This window comes from Pan troglodytes, chromosome 3 (assembly GCF_028858775.2).
Source record: "Pan troglodytes isolate AG18354 chromosome 3, NHGRI_mPanTro3-v2.0_pri, whole genome shotgun sequence".
NCBI classification, from domain to species: Eukaryota; Metazoa; Chordata; class Mammalia; order Primates; family Hominidae; genus Pan; species Pan troglodytes.
The window spans coordinates 42,741,873-42,768,980 of NC_072401.2; the positions used below are offsets into that span (position 1 = coordinate 42,741,873).

General features: G+C 38.8%; 1 protein-coding gene across 8 annotated transcripts in view; it reads right to left on the minus strand.

The window, feature by feature from the left end:
- Positions 1–27,108, minus strand: part of ATP8A1 (ATPase phospholipid transporting 8A1) — a 249,041-nt gene that overhangs the window by 10,183 nt on the left and 211,750 nt on the right. For all 8 annotated transcript variants that reach the window (XM_009447595.5, XM_001150768.6, XM_517167.8 and 5 more), the window contains 4 exons: positions 26,017–26,073; positions 25,006–25,113; positions 5,061–5,149; positions 4,253–4,345 (listed from right to left, as the gene is read on the minus strand). In XM_009447595.5, coding sequence (XP_009445870.3) covers positions 4,253–4,345; positions 5,061–5,149; positions 25,006–25,113; positions 26,017–26,073 — 347 coding nt within the window. The remainder of the gene's footprint in view (positions 1–4,252; positions 4,346–5,060; positions 5,150–25,005; positions 25,114–26,016; positions 26,074–27,108) is intronic.

The window sequence follows — 27,108 nt, forward strand, 5'->3', positions numbered from 1 at the left end:
TTTTCCTCAGTTCTTAAGAACTCAGCTCCTCACATGGACTTTGGTAGAAGTCATGAGGCAGCAAGGTTTGGGTTATTTTAAACCTTCAGGAGTAAGGTTTAGGTTATTCTCTCATCATTGTAGACTTGCATTTATTTCTACCATAACCCATGGCTCAAAAGCATGCGTATTTAGAACATACTTAGATTGATTAAACATATTTTTCCCCTAAAATGTAATAAAATGAATCTAATTTGCAGGGTAATATGGTAGGTGGCATACTATTTCCACTAAAAATGGCTGTTTTAACTAAGATGATTTTTTCTGAAAATGAACAAAGATGAGAAATTATTGTAAATATTAATCTTCCTTAAGTGCTTACAATTTGTTTTTCTGACATTTGCATTTTATACACAACTTGAGTTTAATAGTCATACTTACTGAAGATTAAAAAAAATTGGGGATGATCAACTCACAAGATCTTTCTTAAGAACTGCATCATTGTATGACAAAAAAGTAAATGATGGTTGCTTTGGATATTACCTAGTTTGGGAAGTACAAATTATACAATTCTATGTTTTTATGAATCAGATTTCTGTTTCACAGCCCACAGGTCAACCATCAATTCAACAATCCTTTCTCCTACTCAGCAATCCTTTCGCCCACTCTTTCTTTCATCCATTCTTTAGTTTATTCTCTTAACTATTCCGTTCATCCACTCAACAAGTATTTACTGAGTGCTACTAAGTTCCTGGTGCTGTACCAGGTGTTGCATTGCAGCTATGACTAAGACATGGGCCTCTCTAGAAGCTCAATCTAGTAGGGGGAAAATAAAAACATACATAGAGTAAACTAATACTTTATAATGCAATGCGATCAGTGTACCTATAGAAGTTTATACAGAGTATAAACAGAGTATAATAGTACAGAGATAGTAGGCTAGGAATTATATATTGTGAATGCAAACAGCTGAAAAAATTGAATCTACATTGGGTTTGGAAAGCTGGGAATTGGAGTGCCTAGTCTGTAAGAAGGGTACTGGCTCCCAAACAGGGGAAGAGCAAATGCAAAGACTGGAAGATATAAAATAACATGGTGTTTTGGAACCAAAGAAAGTCTGCTATCATTAGAATTCACAAGAATCACAATTTCTTCCGTTTTGATAAAGTAGATACAAAATTTGCTAAGTTTTGGCTGGGTGCAGTGGCCTACGCCTGTAATCTCAGCACTTTGGGAGGCTGAGGCGGGTGGATCACGAGGTCAGGAGTTCGAGACCAGTCTGGCCAACATAGTGAAACCCCGTCTCTACTAAAAATACAAAAAATTAGCCGGGTGTGATGGTGTGTGCCTGTAATCCCAGCTACTAGGGAGGCTGAGGCAGGAGAATGGTGTGAATCTGGGAGGCAGAGGTTGCAGTGAGCCGAGCGAGATTGTGCCATTGCACTCCAGCCCGGGTGACAGTGCAAGACTCTGTCTCAAAAAAAAAAAAACAAAAAAAACTGCTAACTTTTTTTGAAATCTGAAATCAATGTCATTCTCCAAGATTCCTAAAATAATCCAGGGGGTAAAATCAATCCAACAATTCTTTAACCTTAGAGTGCCATTACTTTAAGCGTGAAGATGTTTCCATCCAGTTGCTATTTCTCTCCTTTCACAGATCTTCCCCTTGCCTCCCTCCTCCGGGCACCTGCCATCAAGCACGAAGCCACTATGGTTACACTGATCATTAACCTTCTGATCACCAGTGGGCGGCAATGGCAACATGGAGTACATGCTGGTCCAGGGTTTTTTGTCTGGTATTCAGCTGATAGCTAACACATTCCCGAGTTCTTAGGAAAAACTAAATAGCTATTTTAGGCAAATGAGCGAGGCAGCAGCAGGGAATTTATCTGATGCATTGCCTATGGAGAAGTTGGTGGTCATTTATGCTGGAATTCACTTCTTTCCTTTTTGGGCTCTCTGGCTTATTTTATTTAACAGAAGGAGCTACATATATTACAGACTCACTGAATGTTTAGGACCTGGGGGTCATTACACTGGCCTGATTTATGAATTGAAGTCATTGGTAGACAACAAAAAGACAAACTAAGTATCACGTGGAAGGGCTTAATGTGATTTTATTAACATACTTACAAATCTGGAAATTTACTACTAAGGATAGTAACAGTATTAACAGTGGCCTTTCCCTAATAGTTATGAATACATTGTTTTATTCACAATTTCATGAGCTAGGACTCTCTTTTTTTTTTTGAGACAGAGTCTCGCTCTGTCACCCAGGCTGGAGTGCAGTGGCGTGATCTCTGCTCACTGCAAGCTCTGCCTCCAGGATTCACGCCATTCTCCTGCCTCAGCCTCCCGAGTAGCTGGGACTACAGGCGCCTGCCACCACGCCCAGCTAATTTTTTGTATTGTTAGTAGAGACGGGGTTTCACTGTGTTAGCCAGGATGGTCTCGATCTCCTGACCTCGTGATCTGCCTGCCTCGGCCTCCCAAAGTGCTGGGATTACAGATGTGAGCCACCGCGCCTGGCCAGAACTCTTACTGTATTCTTTTTATCGCTAGAGAAAGAGAACTGACATAATTAATTTACTAGCTGAATTCACTGACAAACCGCAGGTACTTTCCTATGAGGAATCCTGTGATGCAAATTTTTAGATGAAGAAAAAGGTGGAGGGAGGAGGACACAACCCTGAAAGTAGGTATTATCATTCCCATCCTGTACACTGGGATGCTGAGTCAGAGATTAAGTACTTTGTCAAGTTAGTAGTAGGCTGTTTTTTGCAGCTCTATTATATTTTTGAACAAATAGCAAAAGGAGGCAGAATTGTGAATTTGGTCAGAGCAGGAGCTCTGGGATCAGCTGGCATGGACTCCAGGCCCAGATCTGTCACTAACAACTTTGGGAACTTCATCTCTTGAAGCCCCAGTTTCCTCATCTGGAAAAAAATGGAGATGATGGATCTGTATAGGGTTGTTACTGGGATTCAGTGAGATAGTACATGTAAAATGCAAGGGAAGCACCTGGCACGAAGTGAGCGCTCAACAAAGGTCAGTGCTATTATTTTCAAAAAAGTGGCACACACTGGTGTGTGATGTGTTCCTTCAGCATAATGAGAGCAAGAGAGCTGGAAGCCAAGGTCTCACTGAGTTCTGACAACTACTCCATTGTGTCAAAATGAATAACAACAGTGAATCATGATTAAGGTGACATATACTAGGGTAAAATATTTCCTATAGTTTAGCCAAAACTTCAGCTTTAGTATGATAAAAATGAAGAAAAAAAATAAATTCCTGCTACTATCTTAATAATTGTCTTTTATTATAGACTGCAACTAATTATAATTTCTTTCTTACAATGCTTTGTGAATTTAGTGGATTTGAGTAGCTTTCTAACTTTCCTTTATTTTTTGGAGGGGGTGGTGTAAGGAAGAGAACTTGGGATAGGTAATTCACTTCATATATGATACATATCTAGGTCAGTTCCTAATAACTACTGAACCACAAATGCAATTATACAAGGTAATTTGCCTTATATCAAACTATGATTTTGATTACATACTATTTTTTTTTCTGAGATGGAGTCTCGCTCTGTTGCCCAGGCTGGAGTGCAGTGGCTTGATTTCGGCTCACTACAACCTCTGCCTCCCAGGTTCAAGCTATTCTGTTGCCTCAGCCTCCTGAGTAGCTGGGATTACAAGCGCCCGTCACCATGCCTGGCTAGTTTTTGTATTCTTAGTAGAGACGGAATTTCACAATGTTGGTCAGGCTGGTCTCGAACTCCTGACCTTGTGATCTGCCCGCCTCGGCCTCCTAAAGTGCTGGGATTACAAGTGTGAGCCACCACGCCTGGCTGATTACATACATTTTATTATGGATACTATTTCAAGCTAAAAGTCTTTTTCTTCTCTTGCAGTTTAATAATACAATAATGTTTGTAACTGCCATTTATTTAATGCTCATTAAAGACTTTGCACTATGCTAAGTTCTTTATAATACTTTATTCAACTCTTACAACTAACCATGAGGTAGGTATTATTGCCCCCATTTTATTGATGAGGGAAAATTGAGGCTCAGTAGGATTAAGCAACGTAGCCAAGGGCACACAGTTTAGAAAGCGACAGATTTAAATCCACATGTCTCTGACTCCCAAACCTGTCAATGACACTGCCAGCTTGATGCTGACAAATACAAGTCTTATCACTTATTTCCAACCACTAGTACAAGATAAATTTAAAGTTCATTTGGAAAAGAATATATTCACTGTGTATTTTACCTTTTTCCAAGTACAACTGCTCCTGGGTCTTGAGATTTTGCCTCCAGCTCCTGAACTTCATCGACTAATGTTTTAAAAGCAGTCCTCTTGATACTGCAAAAAGAAAAAAAAAAAGGGATTTGCATGGAAATACTTCTGTGAAGACTTTACAAAACTAGATGTCTGGCTTATTATCACGCTGTTGATAAAGCACAATGGTAACAAGAGTACAAGCAGTTTTTCAAAAGAATCTTAAAAATTACCGTAATTTTGAGAACATAGAAATTATAGTTTTAAAATAAATGATGGTTTAGGTTTACAATATTGAAACTCCCATAGTTATTTAAATAAATATCATGTAATTAAATTAAATGCTATCTTTTTTGTGGGAAGAGATAAGATTTTAAAATTTATAACCCTTGAAAAAAATTAGTAAGGTTTTTTCTTTCATTTTATATTTTATATATGTTTGGAATCAGGCAAGCAAAACATTTCTTTTTATAATAAAAAATGTTTTTGGAAATAGTACAATTTTTCTTTTACTTTTATATGAGTTTTGGGGCTGTTTCTAAAAAACATACTCCCCGATGTAATTTTCTCCAGTGCCATTTACTTTTCTCTGTTAACTGAAACTACCCGCTTTACTACTCATTTCGTCTTTTAAACTAGTTTTCTAGTTGCTGAATCACCCCTTCCTTATTTAAAATTAAGTAATATTACCAGTCCCTATCCTGCAAGCTCTACATGCTTGAGTTGATGTTACCAAGAGAGAAATCTGAGGATGAATATGCATCTATATTTCTCCGTATATAACTGAGTATATACTTACACCTTGTACACCACATCAAGGAGCAGAGATGCCACAGGGATGAATAACAAGCCCATCCAAAAGACTCCAGAACTGAACAACATGGCTGCCTGTGTAAATCGTCAGAAAAAACATTACTTTAAAACCAAAAAATACATGATTTGTGTTTAGTTTTTATGTATTTTTAAGTAAAACAATTTTAAGAATATCATTCTGTAAGAGAGTATACAACTCTGAATTCGAACTTATGAAATTAACTTAGAATATCAAAATAAATCTTTGAGCAAATTTAAAATATACTCTGGATTAAATTCTCATAAGATATGGTGTAAAATAAATCATAATTAGAAACTAAATTTACTATTTCTGGCAAATGAAAATTACTTTTGTAAAATTATAGGATATTAAAAATTATCCAGATAAATCATGACTACTGTATAATCAAATTAAGATACCTACAAAACAACAATTTGATTATTTTTGGCTAACATTAGGTAGTAATAATCTTAATTTTTGTTCAATGATTTATATAACTGGTATTGGTGCATACCTGTTATTGCTAAAGTCAAACCAAATATCTTGTATGTAAAAGCCAAATAAAAGTGTATTAAAAATAACTTTAATAATTTCTTTGTAATAAATACCAAATTGCTGTATTAGAGCCTTTTGGGTTGCAAAAAAATGATTCTGTAATTTAAAAAGTAATAAATTCTATTATTTATTTGCAATTATAATAAAAAAAATCTTTGTAATATAATTAGATTACACAGAACTTAAAAGGAATAGTATTATACAATAAAAGCAAAAGAAATATTTTGGTTTCACTTCTTTTAATCTTTTTATCAAGAGGAAATTTTCAGTACCTATTTAAATCCATATATGTATTGTTCTAATTCCATTAAAAAGTAGCCAACTAACGCATGCACATTTAGATTCTACTAAAAATCATGCAAAATTAAAAAGAATCAGGTATGGTTCAGGAATTAAAAATAACCTAGAGTTTAATTATTCTAGGCAATTTCAAAATTGCACATAAATAGTCCTAATCAATCAGTCCTTATCAAACATAAACATTTCTAATTTTAAATTATATTTCAGATTACTTATTCATTTGGACTCTCGATTAAGGACTAGGAACTGCTGTTTAAATTTTTTCTGCATTGACATGAGCTTATCGATACAGACCGCAGGTTCAGGGACGCTAAGATTTTTCGCTATGTAGAAGTGAATAGCTCTGAATACTTTTAAAATAAAAACATGCTATTACAAAAAATTCCAGAAAATAAGTTTTGCCACATGGGTTCAATGAAATAGCACCAATATTCGAGACACCAACAAGATGAAAAATACTCACATAAAAGTCACTTTATTTAATAAGCAAAACATGATCTTTGACATGTTTGCTGACATCCTCAATGGTGAAAACCAACAATAACTGTGTAATAGGAAATGTCTATCAAGTCAGTAGATTTTCTTTAGATTGAAAGAAGCTTTCTAGTAAGGTAACAACTGTAAAAAACCAATTTCTTTCTCCTTCTGGGGGGAAAGGTAAGGTAAGAATTCCAAGGCATGCAACTGAAAATACATTTACTTGGCTTAATTTTAATATATTTTAATTTGGTGGGGGGGCGGGCAAGAGAAGGAGGATTTATTCTTGCCTTCACCACCTTGTATTAAATGTCCACCAGTGGAAAAGGCAAAAGTGGTGGAGATTCAAGGCTGCTAATTCTGACCATTGTGATGCTAACGATGAATGGAGGAGTGACTGGCGCCCCACCATTCAGTCTACCAGCCTTTGGCATTACAAATGAACAACATGAATTGAGGGGAAAAAAGTTTTTCTGCGTCATATCTGAAAGCCTGTCAGTTTTTTTTTCTTTTGCAGAGTTAATCCAAACCTAAAAGATTTAAAGCCGACATTCGCATTAAAGACAGAGAGTCTCTTTGTATTTTTTGGATGAAGAGGGGGGGGAAAAATAAAATCCCACAGAGGTATTTCCTTCCTTTCTGTATAAGAAAGCTCCCCCTCACTCTGAAGAAACCAGTTTTGTCTCTAACTTTTCACATTTCCCCACTCACAGGCAGGTCAGCTGGGAAAAGGCGAAGGGATCCTGAGACAATGGTGGACTGCTCCGAACAGGAGCAGCCTGTTCGGGCCGAGCTCCGGTTCCCTCCGAGAGTGGTTTGCAAATTTCTCCTAATGTGGGAGACTGGTGCACCAGGCCAAGTGGCCCCCACTGCCCCTTCTCAAGGCACTGTGAAACCAAATGGAATTTGCCACGAAAGTGGCTCCCGGGGGCCTTGAGAAGGGATCAGCTGAGGAAGCTGCAAAGCTGGTAACAGGAGGGCACAGGCCGTGTGTGGGGAACAAGTAACTGCTTGTTTCTGCAGAGTGATGCCGGCTCAAAATTGAACCACTGGGGCTTCAAAAATAAACCAACGCTGCCTGAAAACACAACTTGCAGAAGAGGAATTGTTCTGAAATTTCTATGTGAACTTTCAGGGAACAAACCTTTGAGAAAATACGAGTTTATGTGCATTCGGCCAAGTCAGGGGGCATGACCGATAAGAGGGGTTTACCTTCTGACCCACAACGGCATGATCTGTTAGCACCTACGTTCCCACACCAGACAGAAACCCTTCTTCACCTTCAATGTGCCCAAGTTCAGTCTCATAGGAGAGAGAATTCCAGTGTGCCACCTGCCTACAAACTAATGGCATGGTTCTTCAGTCTACCTCTATGTGTTTACACTATTAATATCAGAGTGGCATGCTGTGACTCTTACTCATGGAAATGTATAGACATCTAAAACAGAAGGCCCTTTGCAGAACTCTAAGACTGTCTCCATGGACCCCAGTTGGAGCAGGTCTGGTAATAGGCCTGGAAGTGGTCCTGGCACGGCCCTTCCCAGCTAATCAGACACTCGGGAAGAAACTTCTCAGTCTCAGTTTCCTCAGCTGTACAGTGGATTGTAGGAATTAAACTCAATAATGTTTGTAAAGTGGCTGCATAACATTGATTATTAACAAACTTTCTTCATTTCAATTGTCAAATTTCTTTAAATGCTCTTGTCTCTGGTTCTTTCCAGTGATCTGTCCCATGAGCTTCATGGAAGCAAATTTTTATGACAATATCAAATTAACTGTAAATCAATTTATAAATGTTATGATTTTCATCTCAATAATATCACAGCATACGCTTGTCTTATCTGCTATTTTTAAAACGCAATGATGAAACATAGGCCAAAGTAAGAGATACCTAATAAAGTGCCATTCATCTCAATTGGCCAATTTAGAAAATGGAGAAAAATAATTTTGTCATAGAAATTATTGACTACACCGGCATAATATATTAATTTTGGAAGGGAAAATTATTTGGAAAATAGTGCTTCAAAACATTTTTTTGGAGGGGAGTGCAGTAAGAGAAATGAATAACTTCCAGAGTAGTTGCGTTAACGTTGGGAACAACAACAAAAAACCAAGAAGTGATTATTTATTAAGTGTCTGGACAAAGCTTTATATAAAAGGCTTTCAAAGCTTAAAAACAGTGAAAAAAAACTATGAAAGGATGCTTTAAAGAACTGTTTTACGAAAACGTAGAACTTCCACGTGTTCAAAGAAACATAACTAAAAAAGTAAACAATAAAAAACTGGGAGAATGACTACTACAAATACATGAAATTCTGGGTTAATATCTGATCAGAAAAATAGCCCATTTATCTTCATAAGAATAGCTGCAATCTCAAGAGATAGGCAAGAGACCTGGAAAGGTATTCATAAAAGCAGCAGCAAGTAATCAACAACATGGAAAAGTGTTAAGTCACTCTGCAGTCTTAGAGAACACTGACAAATTAGATCAGATTTTAAAAATTCACCATCAGTTTGGTGGAGTGAGAGGTGTATGGTGGAATAGGTATTTGTAGCAATTTATATTCCCACCAGCAATGAACTAGCCTTTGGAAAAGGTATTTGGCAATGTGCACCAACACCACAAACATTTATTCCTTTTAATTCGATAATTCAATTTCTGAACTATGTGTTAAAATGAAGTCCAGCTTTTGCTTATCAGTATCTCATGAAACTGTCCTGTGGTTGCTAGTCCTGAAAGCATCCCCTGAAAAGGGCCCATTGCCAGAGATTTAGTAAAGGTGAAAAGAAACCACGGCAGCATCCTCTTGGAGAGTCACAGCGCAGAGCAGCGTAAGGCTTCAAGAAGTCAGAGTAAAGCACCCTACTGAATAGTTTTTTAAACCCAGGTTTCCTAAAGGTATTGATTGATTATGGAACACTTTCCCCTACATCCTTCTTACAAACATCCCACACAACTAATTTTGGGGAATGCAAATATTCGTTGTGGGTTGTTATAAATAACAAAATACTAGTTAAAGCTAACAGGGCACTATGTGGCTCATTAGGCAAATGTGCATCCCTCGGTCAGAATGTTATCCAAGCTGTGAAGATGCTGTTCACAGATTGTAATTATCAGAAGACTGATAGTTTAGAAGAGTCCTGGAGGGAAACGTAAACTACCTTGGTATTCTCCCAAGAGCCTTCTGTTAGCATACAAACACCCTCCCTGGAAGGGTTTGCAGTTTGTATCATCATTCATATGGAAATCAGCCACTAATCACCTGTGGCTTAGATTTCTCACCTGAACTTGAAGCACAGGCTAGACTACTGAGCTCCTAACTTGTGGGTCGCACAGGCACCTCAAACCTCACACATCCCACACTGAACACACACTGTCTTCCCTCCAAAGGCTGCTCTTCCTTGGCACAAGCTATCCAGGGAATGGTGTCATCCCTGGCTGCCCAAGACAGAAACCTGGGCCCTATTCCTGAATTGGCTTTTTACCCTGTGTCCAATATTTCACCAGGTTCTGTTGTGCTTTAGCATCTTCACATTTATCCATCTCTGGCCAACTTTGCTTATCCCAGTCCAAATAATTTGCCTGTCCTCCTAGCTGTACTGACTTCAGAAATACTCTGCTTCTAGCTGTTCACACTGCAGCCAGAGAGATATTTCCAAAAGGCAAATTCGATGTTAGCAGTTCCTGGATTAAACCCTTTCTGTGGCTTCAGAATGTCCTCAGAATAGAATACAAAATCTTTAATACAATTTCAAGACCTTTCCTATCTGACTTCTGATTGCTTTCCCAGTATCATCTCTCAAGCCAGGCCCATCTCTTGCTACACGTAACATGTTTTGATGCCTGGAAAGCGCCCATGCTCACTCTTGTCCTCAGGCCTTTGCACCTGTGATGCCTACTCGTCCTTCAGTTTTCCTTTCTTAGACTCAGAGGACACTACTTGGGCTTCCGTTATGTTGGCACCTATCACCCATTTTCTAGTTGCTCATTCATCCTCTTGTTAGACTATACACTCTCTTAATTCTCATGATCCAAGTGCTTAACCACCAAGCGGATGTTCAATAAATAATTGCTGGATAAATATGTTCTCACAACCTAGTGTTGTAGAAACTATGAAAAACAGAGCCTGGGGACCCTGTTCTTGAGATGTGGTGGTTATGGTTTGCTTGGTTTTCTTCTGCTCTGACATGGAGTTATTCTAGGGAGAGTTATTGCCAGATAATTACGTATTTTGGGGAGAGGAGTTGATTCAGCTCCATGACTATCCTTTTCCAATGTAGGTTGCCTTTTCTGTTAAAGGTTGACGAGTGTGCATTAAAAGCTAAATATGTTAAACTATCCCCACCTCCCAGTCTGAATCATCAGAAGTCTTTCAATGAATCCAAGAAAGGTATGATACCTGGAAATAAAAGTGTTTTTTTTTTTTTTTTTTTTTGTGGTTGTGGGGAGGTGAGGAAGAGCTGTAGAATAGGCAGGAAGAGAAGGAAGTACCAGCATTAACAAAGATTTTAATTAACTACACAGTATGAACACTTTGCTAAGTTAAAGAAAAAGAAGCAGAATATAAAATCCCAGTCTTCCTCCTCTAGGCAAATACAAACTTTATCCTTCTGGCTGCCCTGGCTAAAATCCTCAAGTCATCTTTGTTTCCCCTTTTCTTTGAAACTGTGCATTCAATTTACTGGCAAATCTTATTGGCTTGACTTAAAAAAATCCATACACCAATGTTCACAGCAGTACTGTTCACTATAGCCAAAGGGTGGAAACAACATCAATAGATGAGTGGACAAGGAAAATGTGGCATATCCATACAATGGAATATCATTCAGCTTTCAAAGACATGAAATTCTGGCCCACGTTACAACATGGATGAACCCTGAATACATTTTGCCAAATAAAATAAACCAGACATAAAAGGACAAATGTGTGATTCTACTTAGATGCAGTGCCTGGAATAGTCAAATTCAGAAACAGCAAGCCCAATGGTGACTGCTAGGGGTTAGGGGAAAAGGAGAATGGGGATTGTTTAACAAGTATGAGGTTTCAGTAGGGAAAGATGAAAAAGTTCTAGAGATGGACAGTGGTGATGGTTGCACAATAATGTGAATACGCTTAATGCCATTGAATTTACACTTAAAATGATAAATACATTATGTATATTCTACCATAACAAAAACATTTAAATGAAAAAGAAAAAAAAAAGATTCTTAGAGCAAATCCTCTCCCCACCCCCAATCCAGAATCTACCCACTTCACGCCCTTCCACGTTTGCCTAGGCCCCCATCATCTTCTGTCTGGAGTGCTACAACAGCCTGCTAGGGGTCCCCTGGCCTCCTGCCTGTTCCCTGTACATACTATTCTCAACAGAGCTCCCAGAGCAGTCCTTTTAGAAGTCAGACCGTGACTCCTTGGCTCAACCCTCCAGAGACTTGGAGAAAAATCGAGTCTTTACAATTGTCTCATGGCCCTGGGTGTTCTGCCCCAGCCCTGTCTCCGAAGGCCAGCTCGCTAGTGCCTTTTTTTTTTTCCTTCAACTTTTAAGTTTAGGAGTACATGTGCAGGTTTGTTACATAGGTAAACTTGTGTCATGGGGGTTTGACATGCAGATTATTTCCTCACCCAGGTATTGAGCTTAGATATTTTCCCTGATCCTCTCTCTTCTCCCACCTTCCACCCTCCGGTGGGCCCCAGTGTGTGTTGCTCCCCTCTATGTGTCCATGTGTTGTCACCATTTAGCTCCCGCTTATAAGTGAGAACATGTGGTATTTAGTTTTCTGTTCCTGCATTAGTTTGTTAGGAATAATAGTGCTTTTACTAGTCACCCCCTCCCTCATTCAGCTTCCACCACCCTGCAGTCTTCAGGCTCTCAGCATTTGTCTATTTCCATCTGGAATTTTCTTCCAGATAGCCACAGGTCCTGGTCACAACACTTCAGGTACAGTGAGGCCCTGTGTGACCACCCCATTGAAAACAGCACCCCACCCCACCCCACCCTCTCCCCTGCACTCAAGTCCTCCAGAGCATTTAACACAGTCCAGCCTGCTGTATAATAGACTTATGTTTGTATGTTTTTCTTCTCTAGATTATAACCTCCCAAAGGCAGAGATTTTCTTTCATGGTTGTATTCCCAGAAACTAGAATAGCGCTTTGACATATATTTGTTGAAATATATTATTGATTTAATGACTAAGTTACTAAGTTATCGAAAAATTTTTATTATAAAATTTAAAGAGGAAAAAACTTTAATTTTCACTGATATGAGAAGCACTCAAAATAGTATAATAATGCCTCTATTTTCAGTCAGACTCTAATCTCTTTCTCTGCATTTATAATTATTTTCCTAGACTAGATTACAATCAAGAGGAGAAGGTGTATTTTTTTTTGTTCCCCCAAATGGCTCACAAATTGGGAAGAACTTACAATTTAATGATCCTTCTATTCAGAGAATGGTATGTTTATTTATTCGACTTTTAAAATATTTCTCTCATTTTTGTCAAATTTTCTAGTTTTTCTCCTACTAACCATTCACATAACTGGCTAAGGTTTCTTCTTGTTGCTGTGAATGGAATCTTTCATTTTTCTTTGTGTAAAAAGGCTATTTTATCTTTAAAGATTTAGGCCCTTTCCAAGGGAGTTAACAAGTTAGAGAAAACTCCAAAAGTGGCAAATCCATTATGTATTTCCTAGGATTTTGCCAAATCCAAGAAGTCAATGGTTCTTTCTGGCTCTGACCCCTCTGAAACATCCTGGTAGTATAACTCTTCAGAGATGATTTGTACCATGATCCCCCGAAACATATACACCTCTCACATTTCTCTTTTTAAAACCTATCTGCCATGGTCTGAGGTCATTTAATTTCTCTTGTCTCCTCCTAGGTCTCAGTTAACTCTTTTGGTCTTCTCAGGAAGCATCTTCTTCGTGAAATCATCATCAATAAAAATCTTCAATGCTTAGCTTCAAGTTTGCAGGTATTGTTTCTTTTCATGCAAGTTTTCTTAATCTTTCCAACCGCATTGTGGCTCTTTCCTCCTTGCTATACCGCAATGCTTTGTCTATGCTCTATTAGCGAGGTATCTCTTCGGAGAAGGTGCATTCTGTGTTGCTGTATTCCCATTTCAGTCTCATCTCACCCAATCTCAGTTACCCATAATAGGCTCTTTTCTCCTCCAGTTCCTTTTCTCAGTCACCCAATCTCAGTGGACTGGAAGATCTTATTCATGAAAGCTGAGACTCCAGGGTTACTCTAGAGTACCCCGAAAACTGGAGAAATCCACAACTTTAACATCTATATTTTTACAGCAAAGATACTCTAGAGTATCTTAAAAGCTAAAATCCACAATATTAATATCTATGTTTTTATGGCAAGGTAGAAATATATCAGTAGAATGCTAGAGTCCTCTCTGCTGGCAATGCTACCACTGATGTATGGGAACTTCACATCGACTATCAAAATCAACTCTGCTTTCAGACACTGAAAAGTGTCATTAGAATCTGAACTTGCAAACACTTCTGAAAGTGTCTTTGTGTTCCAGGCTGGTGAAATACCATGGTGGGACACTGCAGAGGTCATAAAGTTGTTGGACTCTTTCTCAGAGGCCCGAGCCTTCCAGTCTGAATTCATTATGGTAGTTGGGCATGGGGTTGAACTGGGTGGTATGCAAGCATCCCTGGATGAGCAGTAAGTGGTGAATTTGCCACCTTGTACTTTAACCAGAGACAAATTCTAAGTTCATATGAACCTTGGCATGAAGAGAAGTCCCACTGAATCCTTCAGTAGCTGCACATCTTGGGTAGTCTGGCTCAACACTTCCCTCTGAGAAAGCCTAAAGACAAAGGAGTGCAAATGCCAAATTCTCTGTTCTGGGCCTTATCATTAAGAACTAACTTTACTGTCTTTCATTTTAGCTGAAAAAAATTCTTGCAAATTTCAATTATATGGTATATATATTCACATCAAAATATAATTATCTTCATGACTTCCTAGTTTATCAATAGCATTTATCACTTCCTCTGACTCAAATCTTTATTCTATGGCTTCTGGTACTCTCTGGAATACTGTATATTCTGTAACGAAAAGATGTCTGCCATGACTTACAGTAATGATGTTAATGACATTCAGGTAACTTTTTGTGACCTGGTCTTTGCTCAACTTTCTGGTTCTAGCTCCAATCATTTTCTGCCTTGGTAACACCACACTTGCTCCTTGCTTGGGCTGTTCCGTACCTGGAAAACTCTTTTCACACCCACCTTCCTGGACAGCTTGGGGAACAGTAGTACCAAGACACTTTTCCAAACAACAGCTTGGGGGTCCAGCGCTCTCTTCTCTGTTAGTCCCTGTGCATTGTGAGCATAACAGCTAGCGTCTTACATCCTAATTGTCTGTGGGACTACTCCATGACAAACTAGCTCTTCAGAATGGACTCTTTTTGAAACTTTTGATCCACTGAACCCGGTATAGGCCCTGACACATAGGCACTCCATAAATCTCAGTTTAATTGAACTGAATTGGGCTCTTACATGGGATGGTTACTTTCTCCACGAAACTAGACAGGGCAGAACACCCAGAAAATAACTAAAGAGAAGGGTGTTTCAGATAAACCCCAATATGTTTACAATTATTCTCAGCAGCTTTTGATTACTCAGAGACAAAGAAAACTCTTGGCTTGGGTTATCCCAAACAAACAAACAAACAAACACAAATCTTAGAAAATATGCAAATATGCAAATTAGATACCAGCTCACAGCATTTATGTGCTTCTTTCCTTTGGACATTTCTCTGGGGTGATGAGGAGCTGAAAAAGGGGTTATCATCTAGTGGGGCTAAGAACCAATACTCAATCTAGCCATATGATACAAGAAAGAAACTTTGCGTCTCTGTTCTCTGGCAAGAGAGTAATAATAATAAAAAAAAAATGATTAAAAAAGGTGTTTAGAGGGAAAGGAGGAAGAGCTAGTTGGGACCTGGATAAACTAGAAGTTAATTTTTATAAAAAATTTTTTGACTATATATCAATGCATACTGAGAACTAAACATGCAAAAGAAAATAGTCTTTCTAAAAAGGCATCAAGAGCACTAGAAAATGTGCAGTTCTGAAACTATTCTCTAGGAATATAGTTCCCAGAATAGTGAAGATAATTAAAAACATAATTCGTTTTATTTTAATCTTCATTATTGTCCTATTTAAAAACTTAAAAGTCGCAGAAAAATGAGGACAGTATTAGTAAAAAAAAATTTTTTTCATTAGGAGAAACAAAATTTTAAAATGCTATGATGTTATTAAGTAAGTTGTATGAGACAGGCTATGATATCTCAGTGTTCAATATATTTACTTGTTACACCATTCTTACAGATTTTTATAATTTTGTGATGGTTCTGCATTTTACCTTTTTAAAAAAATCTTTAAAAAGCCATCTCATAAAGCATCAGTTGTTTGATTACAAATCAGTCTGTAAAACACAATAACCTGCATTTCAAGACTGTAGAAAATGATTTTTAAAAACCTCAAAACTTCAAAAAGCACTTAGCTAAAGAAAAACAGCTGTTATATGGCTTACATAGAAAAACTGACTTACTTGGCTGAGACTTTTAGTTGCCCTTCATTCTATCAAATCTATCTCCTTTCTCTATCTTCTTTAGATGCAATCACTTTGGTCCTTGGCTGGACACCTTTTCCTCCAGCTCAAAGGCTACATCCCTCTGGCTCTCTTGTTGCAGCTACTTTGGCTATATGATTAGCTTTTGGTCAATGAGATCTAAGTAGAAACGTATTGGTAATGTCTAAGAAGGAGCCTCAAATAGAAAGGGTTACTCCTTCTTCCCTCTCTTGCTAGCTGGAAGGTTGGTAAAATGGCTAGAGCTCAGGCAGCCATTCTAGATTGAGGAAGTACACTAACGTTGGCCGTACAGTAAGTTAAAGGCAACCTAGTCTCTGACGACTGTGCAGATTCCATACCAGTCCTGGACTGCCTGTCTCCCAATTGACTTCTATTACATGGAAGATAAATACGTTTTTATCTTGTTTAATCCAGTTACTTTTTTAAATGCTGAAAAATATGCCATAAAGTAACTTGCTTTGGATGAGGCATGCTAGGGAGCTTAAGTGACAACTTTGAACAAAGCAGCTTAACACCAGTCATTGACGATCACTTTACCTTACCATGTGATGGAATGCAAGAATTATGTCCAGTTGGCTGGGCGTGGTGGCTCACGCCTGTAATCCCAGCACTTTGGGAGGCCAAGATGGGTGGATCACCTGAGGTCAGGAGTTCGAGACCAGCCTGGCCAACACGGCAAAAACCCATCTCTACTAAAAATACAAAAATTGGCTGGGCGTGGTGGCGGGCACCTGTAATCCCAGCTACTCAGGAGGCTGAGGCAGGACAATAGCTTGAACCCAGGAAGTGGAGGTTGCAGTGAGCTGAGATCACGCCATTGTACTCCAGCCTGGGGGACAAGAGCGAGACTTCATCTCAAAAAACAAACAAACAAACAAACAAAAAAAACTATCTCCAGTTATGAGGTTTATTGAAACAGATGGCACAACGACTTTCATACTTTTTTCATGAGTATTTCTGGCCTGTCATTCAAACAAAAACTGTGGTGGTTCCCACACTAGAATGCTGGGCCTGGAGGGCAGAGAGGCAGTCCGCCCTCTGCCCACCTCACTGACCCCACCTCACAGTGCTCTCTCCAGCTCTCTCTGCTGCAGTCACGGGCCTTGTGTTTGGATGGAAAATCCCGTTGCCGCCTTGGAGAATGGGCACCTGCTATTCCTTGAGCGTGAAATGCTCTTCTTCATATGACAGGTATTCCTGCATCATGTGAGTTTCAGCTTAACTGTCCCAACTTCAGAAAGACCTTCCTGGAACACCCATTATAATCCTGTCCCCTATCATATCTGTTCTGTGTTCCTCCTGTCACTTATCACTTTGTCAAATTATCTTTACTTATTCTTCATTTAGTCATTTGTTAACTGGTTTAGTACCTGTTTCTCCTTCCCATTCCCTGGCCCCCTCAATTAGGCAATGGGGATCCTGCCCAATTAACCTGGTATTGAGGAACAGTGCCTGGCACCAATTAAGTCCTCAACACATATTTATGAAACGAATGAATGCGACAATGAATTGACTCTAGGGCTGAATAGTTAAAGCTGTGCCGTACCAGGAGCAGGCTTCGTTCAGCTTTCATACGTTGCTCATCACTGTAGCATACGGGTACACCATGGCCTCTCTCTCGTTTATGACATCAATGTCCCACCATTAAACAAAGGGATCCTTAAGGACAAGGCCAATTCCATTCATCCTTGCATCCTCCAGTGCCTAACACAGGCCCTGGCACACATTAGACGCTCAATCTACACTTGCCGTATATTGCAGGCAAAGGTGCTGTGGTTACAAAACACAATGCTGGTTCTCGTAATGGCTCTAAGGAGAGCTCTCACTGTAAAGTGTATGCAGATGTTCAGAGGTCCTGATTCACGATTACGTTTGTCATACCTATGTCTCCCTTTTCCTCTCAGCATTTCCATATATACTTCTCTTTACAAAATGGGCTTGGAAGTGGCTCTTGGCCAGCTGCCTTTAGAACAGTGAATGAAGGTCTGCCTGTTTCATTTACTGTTGGGGGCATGAGGACTGTGACCAATGGCAGGTTTTACTGGATGGACTCACAGTCATTGGCTCATTGAAGAACATCTGACAGAATTTTGCATAGTTGTTCCCTCCAGGCTACTTGGCTAAACACAGTAATCTCAGATGAAACTCCATCATATCATAACACTGCCCCACCTCATCAACAAGGGTTGGTCTTAAGACCAATAAATTACCACATGCTATGGAGGTAATTAAAAGCTGATAGATCAATAAAGACTATTTTAACCAGGAAATTCCTCATATGAAAAGTAATTTATTATGTTGGATAAAATAGGCAACAGCACAATTTAGGAAAATCATATCACTAATGTAGTTTATTAATACCTTTCCTACAGGGGTGACACCAAAGGGTTCAACAAAGATTTTTATTGTTTTTCAGAAAGCCTTTACAAACCTCAATCAAGAGATCTGAAATTCTGTAAAACACATGCTCGTTCCTTAACTTCAATTTCCTTCAGTAGTTTTATAGATCCCTTAGGCCAGGGAGAGCAGAAACAGATGGTGCTCGGGAGGACTTTACAGTGCCTGTCTGCAATGCCACAATAAATTTAAAGGTTTTGCTGATACTAAGCTTCTGTTATTAATCCTGATACGAAATGATCCCTGCTGTAGCTTGTTTTTTATTTTTTAATCTGGTTTATTAATCATTGGCTAAACTATTTTCTCCTAGAAATTCAAAAAATACTCAGTAACATCATTTAGACAAGTCGGAAAAGCAGGCCAACATATGTTTATATAACATAGCACTTTTCCCTAGGGCCTACCTTGCCCCATAAATTGTTGTACTGGTGTGAAAAAATACAAGTCAGGTCTGAAAAAAAGTTCTCCTCTTAAATCACAACCATATTTGTGAGAGGAGAGGAAGACAGCAACTTATTTAAAGTGACAGCCAAGTTTGTCACACTAGTTTCTTTTTCCTTTCCTAAATGATTTCTTATTGTTGCATTTTCCAATTGTCTACCTTACCCCCACTGCCCCTAACCCCCGATATCGTAATTCCTTTTGAACAGTTAAATATTTCAATAATTTATGGTTGTGGGACACTTGTTAATCATTATTATTTGAATCATTATCATAGGTAGAGATGTAGAATTACTGTAGTGGAAACAAAGTGCAAAACTATAGGTGGGAATGTTTTCCAAATGAGAACACCCTGCCCACCAACTGAGAACAACCAACTCTTGGCTGGGTCTACAGTAACCGAAGTCTGCACTAAACTCTGAGATATTTGAGGAATAGCTTTCTGGTCACTTCAGGCATGCAGAATGAGCGGAAGCAAAAGGGGAAAAGCTATCTGATGCTCTGAAAAGAACTTCTGGGCAGAGACAAAGGCAGCTAAGGACAGCTGAAGATGGAAATGTTATATGCACATCATGACTGGTCAGTTCATCAACCAGATGGAACTAAGTACTTCGATGGGTGGCACTGATGCTAGAAGGGCATTAAGTTAAAGTTGATAAGTCTGGGAGAAAAGCCACAGGGAAGGGGAAAGAAAAGATGAGAGAAGAAATGGAAAAGGAACAGACAGGAGTGTGCACGGTGCATCAGGGGACAGAATCAGGCTGGGTTCACACTGTAGTTCAGATACTCTGGAGCTGTTTGACCTTCAGAAAGTGTGTCTTCACTTTGTGTCTGTGAAATGTCTAAAAGGATTTACCTTACAGTGTGGCTGTGAACATTAAATGAGTGACTACATGAGAAGTGCCTCTAACAGTGACTGGCCCTTCATCAATGGGGCCCTATTATAGCTGAGTGGCAACCATTCGTTTTCTGATGATGTAGGATGACTGGGTTTTCTATTTAATAGTTTTTTTAAATTTTTTTTAACAAAATGGGTATTATTTATGCTAATATTGCTGTTAAGAAGAGGCAAGAGGCTAGGATATGAAGTGAGATGGAATTTCTCTAAATAGGGTTGAGGGAGTCAGGTGGGTGTTGAGAAGGGGGAATTATAACTCTGGGCACTTTTTTAAAGAGACGGGAGCACTTTCATATCTGGCTAGCTTATAGAAATTGTTCAGGGCCCTGGGAAAAGTGGGGAAATGGCAGATGGATTGAATGCAAGGAGGATGGCTACAAGACAAAAAGAGTTATCACCTGAGAGTAAGGAACAGCAATGGGCCCCAAAAAGAAGGTACTGAATTCCTCAGGATGCTAGCAGAAACCAATGGGATTGAAAAGAATGACCTGGGTTAAATTCTCTGGGTCACTGGCTATTTCTTTGCTTACTACACAGATTTGGAACATGAGTTTAGCGAAAACAAGGAGTATCTGGCATTAAACATAGCGCCTGGAGAACTCAGTAGGTACACAATAAATATTGGTTCCCTTCCCTCCCCAACTTAGGGAGCAAGGATTTTCTTTCAACACATTGAGAGAAATGGCTCTGTCTTTGCTGCAAAGATGACCCAAGAATGTAAGTTGGAAATGACTATAAAGTCTTGATTAATGTGTGAATCTGCATGAAGCTGAATATAGAAGCATGAGACCTGTACCTGTAAGTTGCTGAATTAGTATAATTTGCAGCCCGAGATCCTGTTAACTAGAGCAAAATATCTGTGCCCTTTTAAGATAGTTCTCTGAAGTGGATGCAGTAAAGAGAGGCATACAAGAGAAACTCTTAGGAATTGGAAGACAAGCTCAGAGGCATAGAATGTAGTGCTGCTTAAGTATCACAGTGGCTGGGAGCTCATCTGCCTGGCCTGGGAAGGATGAGTTAAATGAGACCAGCATCCTGTTCTGCTGCTGAAAATCTTCATGTGTTGGAAATCACAAGATGTTGGAAAGATGTACTTATGTGAGCTGAAAGCTGCTTCTCTATAACCTCTATTTCACTGTTTCTCATCTGTCTAAAACACGGAAGCGAGCAAAAAATGTTATTTGCCAATCACTTAACACTCATTTATGGGGCACTAGGGGCCCCGCGCCATTGGGTCTGAGTGAATGAGGAAAGAAATGAAGACACAGTCGTCGCTCGAGAAGGAGTTTAAGCATTCTGAAACGGTTACTGTGGCACTGATGTGGAAGAAGGACTGAGGAAGAACAAGACCGCTGCAATGTCTAGAGAGAGGAAACGGCAGAGAGAAGAACATGGAGGAGGTAGTGCTGCCAGTAAAACAGAATACAGAGATTTCCTTTCCTTTACAAATCCCTGAAATACCTGCGAGGACTGAGGGTCCCTTTAGACTTCTAATTTCCAGATCAAATACCACGCATTCCTCTTAGCAACTATTATCAGAGAAGGAGCACAGGGCAACGTTTAAGGTAGCAGACCTGGGGATCAGACATCGAAGCTGAAACCTTATCTCTGCCACTATGAGTCAGATAGTGATGTCAGATAAGGCTCCTAACTTCTCTGTGCCTCAATTTCCACATCTGTAAAGTGGTGATCATGGCAACCCATTTGGTGTGAGGATCATGTGAGTTACCGACAAGCACTCTCTCCTGATGTTCATGGCAAACACAACGGAGTCTGCCCTGACTTCTCTGTCTCCTCACATCCAACCTGTCCATCAATCCTATTGGCTCTGCCCTCAAACTGTATTCAGAATCCAACCACTTCTTACCACTGCTGCCCTCCTGGCCCCACACACCATGATCTCTCACCTGCTTTACTGGAATAGCCTCCTAAGCGGCTTGCAATACAACAGTCAGAGTCCTACAGCGAAAATATAAATCAGGTCATGACACTTCCCTCTCAAGCTCCTCCAGTTTTTTTTTTTTTTTTTTTAATCTGACTATGAGTAAATGCCACAAGGCTTTATGGGAAACACAACTGAAAATATGGCTCTTGGTTCCCCTTACCTGCTGTACTTTTCTCTAGCCACTTAAACATTTCCATATTTCATTACTCATGGTATTTATGGTCTGCCCCCTTGCACTAGAAAAGTGAGCTATGGGAGGGCATGGGTTTCTGTCTGTTTCATTCAGGACTGAATCCACAGTGCCTAGAATAGCGTCAGACACACAGAAGAATCTCAATAGCTGTTGGATTGATTGATTGAAAAAAAAAATATATATATAGTCCTTACAGAACTACCTGGGATAAAGTAAGCGTTCAATATTCATGAGGTATTATTGGTGTTATTCTTCCCAGATCTTGGTTGCCTTTTTATAGAGCTCCTCTATTCGGTCAACGCCCCTTTAGAACCACACAGTGTCTCACCCTCCAAAATACCTCCTGAACCAGCACAGAGCAGAACAGGGCTGCTATTCTCTGTCTGCTCCACCTCTACAAGGTACCATCCTGGAGACCCTTATTAAGCTTTTGGGCAACCAAAACACACTTACGTACATAATTAGTTAATTATTTAGTGTGGAAGGAATTGCTGCCAAATCAACACAGGAAAGGACTGGGATCCTGGGGATATGGTCTTTGGATTAGATACTTATGACCCTGTTAGTGGTGGTGACAGAAATTACCTACACCCTGCATCAGGAATCCTGCAGAACGGCCTCAAGTTCTGGGGGCTGCTCTGGGCCGTGTTTCATTACGTGGATATCATAAACATGTCAAGGCAGCAGATGCTAACATTTAACTTATGCTGGCATTACTTACAATATATTACTATATGCAATAGATAATATATGTAATGTACAATATATTACAATAATATATTGCTATGAAAGTTAACAGTTGAATAAGCTTTAAGATAGTTGGCCAATTATGTATATGCCTACAGATATAAATATTGGCACATACATGAATCTTTCACATTTATATATGTATGTATATATATGTATATATTTGGCTATATTCTTGACTGAGATAAGAATTTTAAGATTAGAAAAATATAGACCTAAGAGTAGTCACTTCTTGTTGAAATTAACTGAGTTGTAATGTAACATAACTAGTGACTCTATATCTATAATAAAAATGTTAGAAATTGAATACAGCTACAACATTTTTTGGGACTTATTAGCCTAATGCCCAAGAAACAGTAAATGGAGATGATTTACCTCGGAGAATCTGAGTGGCATTCTCACTATATCCTTATATTGGCATTATTGTGAGGCTCATTTACACGCACACACACCCACATCCCACCACACCCACATCCATACCCACACCAAAATGCTTTGGGAGCACTAAAGTGCTACATAAACTTAAAGTATTCTTCTTTTGTTTGAATAAACAGACATTTTGGACATGCTAGTCAAGCCTACCCTACAGCTGAATTAATCCATTTTCATATTTTCAGTGGAGCACCAGCTATTTAAACACTACATTCAGAGTAGCAGTAGTAATAAAACAACAAGAAAAGAACCTCTGTTAGCACTTCCCACTGTATATGAAGTGAACAGAAATGTGATGGAGTACTGACATTCATTTCACTTTGAATTAAACACAGCATCACCATGAGTCTCAAGAGACGATATTAAGTTTTGTGTTTGGGTAATACTGGGAATTCTACAGGCAAGAGTAGAATTATATTTGGTTGGCAAAAAGCCAGTCAAACTTCACACTTGTCCTAGAAGTAGGTGGTCAAAACCTCAGTTCTTGTCATCAAACCTATTGGCCACACTTGCTTAAACCATTTGGGTCTCAAATCTTTTGTGTTATTCATTTTGAAAATAAAATAAACATTAAGAAATGAGATAAAGGAAGGCAAAGACTTATGTCTAATGAAAAAGATATCAAGTTAAAATCGACCTAAGGGAAAGGCAGGTCCAATGAGACAGAGCACATCAAATAAAAACAAAGAATAGAATTAAATTTTCCAAATGTCATAATCAGATACATACACATGCACATACTTTTTTTCCTTCAGTTGTATTCCTTTATTTCAGGAAAAGGACTCAGAAACCAAGGTAAAGAGGAGACCTACTCACGGCATTCTCCCTGTTCTGCTTAGAATACATGCTGTTAAAATTTCTAGTTTTCACAATATATGTTTCAAAAGAAGCCTTCACTTTTTGTAGAAGGAAGTATACACTCCTTGATATGTCTGGTTTTGCTGTAATAGTATATAATGCCTCTTTCTAATAAATTTAACCACAATTTTTTAAAAATGTGTCTGCATTCTGCTAATTTATAAAAAGCAGGATGCTGTCAGATAAAATTTCATGAAAATGATCTATAAACCAGACTGTCAAAAGTGAAAGGTACTCAGGCAGTACTTAGGGGCAACAAATACATGAAAACCACAGGAAAGGGTTCCTGGGACTGCGGTAAAACAATGTACTGTCACGGAGCTCACATTACCTTGATTTGCAAGTTACTGTGAGGTCACAGGAAATCCCAAAATGTTTTCCACATTTACTTTTATACATTTTATGTCAAATTTCCTGCAATTGAAATCATAAACCCTCCTACTGCTGGAATCTCTTCAGAAGGAAAGGAGATCTTTTGACACTCCCCCATGAACACCTAATAACTCAATTCCTACCCGTGTAACAAGAAACTGAAAGACAGAATTGAAAATGGACTATGATAAGGCTGAAATGTCAGATGCCCTAATTCTTTCAAAATGAAAACCAAACTGATGTCATTAGGACAACTCAAAAAGTGCATTTAATCTAGTGACAGCAGATTTTTCTCTGGAATAAGAGATAACAGAAGAAATGATAGACTGTCCCAAGACAGAAACTCACCATTTCCCCAAATCTTTAATCAAAATGTATTTGTGGCTTTATGGTGTAATTTTAAAATGGCATCTTCTATATGGATATTCTTAACGAGATTCAAGCTCCCGACAACCATATTTTATTGTCTTGGTTATGTTTATGAAAGGATAAGTCAGATTTAAGTAAAATGTTCAAGTTTAAAATATTCTCTCAAGATTAATCACTCGAAACTGTGGAATTTAAAAACAGCTTTTAAATGGTCAAATCCTATTTTAATATAAATCAACAAGATGGAAAATTATGCTAAATGATTAAGGTTTGCTAAAAAATATCAGTTTTTAAGGTTTTGTTGGATTGTGAGTTATTAGCGCACATTACCTCTCCTGACATATCAGGGGCCATCGGAATGGCAGGCCACAGAGATGAGTAGATTCCAAAAAACACCACCCAGAGTGCGATGCTCCCCCATATCGCTATGTGGCTGAACTGTAGAGCAAGGAAATCTGAGTCAAAAAAGTTTTATGTAGACCGAGTACACAAATACTAATGAAACTCTCTCAAATTCCCTTATTAACTTTTTATTATATCCATAAAAATATTATCTATAGGAGTTTCTACCTAATTGTGTGTGTTTTTTAATTGGATCTTTAAGTGCTAATCTCTTCTACAACAGTTGCAACGTTTGTGGTACTGGAAGTTAGAACTGTTCCTCCTCTAGCTTTTTTGGTAGTTTTCTCCTCTTACGCTTACCTTTTTTATCCCTGAACATTTGGAAGCCTGCCTTACTCTTGGTCTGCACGCTCTCACCGAAATATGTCAGACCCTTGTGAGAATATTATATGTATGCTGATGGCTGTTAAATCCAAACGCCTTGTGGCAATCTTTCCCAGGGACATGAAACTTTAATTTCTTTTTGTTTCCGGGGTCTCTACTGGACGGGGGTACACCGCAAAACTAACATATCTAAAATGGAACAAGACTGGGTATTTATCAATGTCTGAGGACAAATCTTTAATATTTTCAGTCTTCAGAATCACTTTCCAATGGGTTTGCTGCAGAGAACACCAGTCCAGTGACACCTCTAAGAAAAGACTTGTAATCCGTAAGTTTAAAGTCTCACCACTTCCTGGGATACTCATAATATATGACAATACTTTAAAGGCTCTGAGAAGTCTTGTGGTAATGCACTTAAGTTTGTTTAACTCAGTATTTCCCAACTAAAACCTCCAGTTCTCCTTCCCCTACCCCTGACACCCCACAATTGAAAACCTGTGGACTAGGACATATTAACCTGGGACATATCAAGTTAGAGTGAAGACTACCACCAAGACTGGAGACAATGCACAAGTAAATGTGACATTTCTTGGTTGTGGTTAGATATTTTCTTACCCATGTCCAATATGATGTCTCCAATCCAGCTTTCAAACACACAGTTATCACCACAAACTAAAACAGAAGGGGAAAATGTTATTTTACCTCATAAACATGAAAGTTCATCAAATGACTGAAGGATTTATAAAGAACAGAGATCTCTGAATGTAACTATGGGACTAGGAGACTGCTGCTTGCTTTGTATATCCAACCAGCAAAGAGACAGGTAAATTAGCTGGGCAGCCGACGGGCCTGTGATAGGTCAGAGGTGCCCAGGGCAGCACTGCACTTCCGGCTTCCTTGCCTCTCCCTCACCTGCACAGCCTGACCCTCCATCCACGAGCTCCTCTGTATGCGTTTTCTGCTTTTTGTACAATTCATGAACAGCAATAGCACATGCCTGGGTTAATTTGAGTTTTCAAGCTTACTTTACCTTTATTTTAAATCTCCTTTCATATTAAAAGTCCAACTTTCTGAATTTTAAAGACAAATTTTAATGAATAAAATAACCAGACATTTAGAAATCTAAATGCTTACTCTGGAACTTTACTTAAAACCTTGCTGAGTAGGACATGAGACATTTCTCCATGATATATGCACCCATCACTGGGGCTTACGCTAGTCATTCTGAAAAAGGAAACTGGGGTTGGATTAATTGCTCTGTGTTTTCCACAGTGTAACATAATTATGAAGTGTACTTGCCATGGAGTCAGACTATCTCTGCCCAAGACGTTATCACTTAGCTATTGTGGTTAATGAACAAAGCAAGTTACTTCACCTCTCTGTGTCTCGACTCCTATACTTGTAAACTGGGACTGATAAAGCTTACTAATCTTACAGAGATTTTTTTTTCTTTTCTTGAGAGTAAAACTCTAAAATACTCAGAACAGTGATTAACATGGAATATTATTTATTTATAATAATACAATCTTAAATATTGTTAGTCGTCAAGGAAACCCTAGGCACCTTTGATAGTTGTGGTGATGGAAGTGATGTTTGCTAGCACTTGATCAATAAATGCTTGAAGTGCCCAGTTCTACTTTAAGGCACATTAAGGGTTTGCACACAGCATGTGATAAGACACTTCCCAGTGGGGTTGTAAAGTCAGGT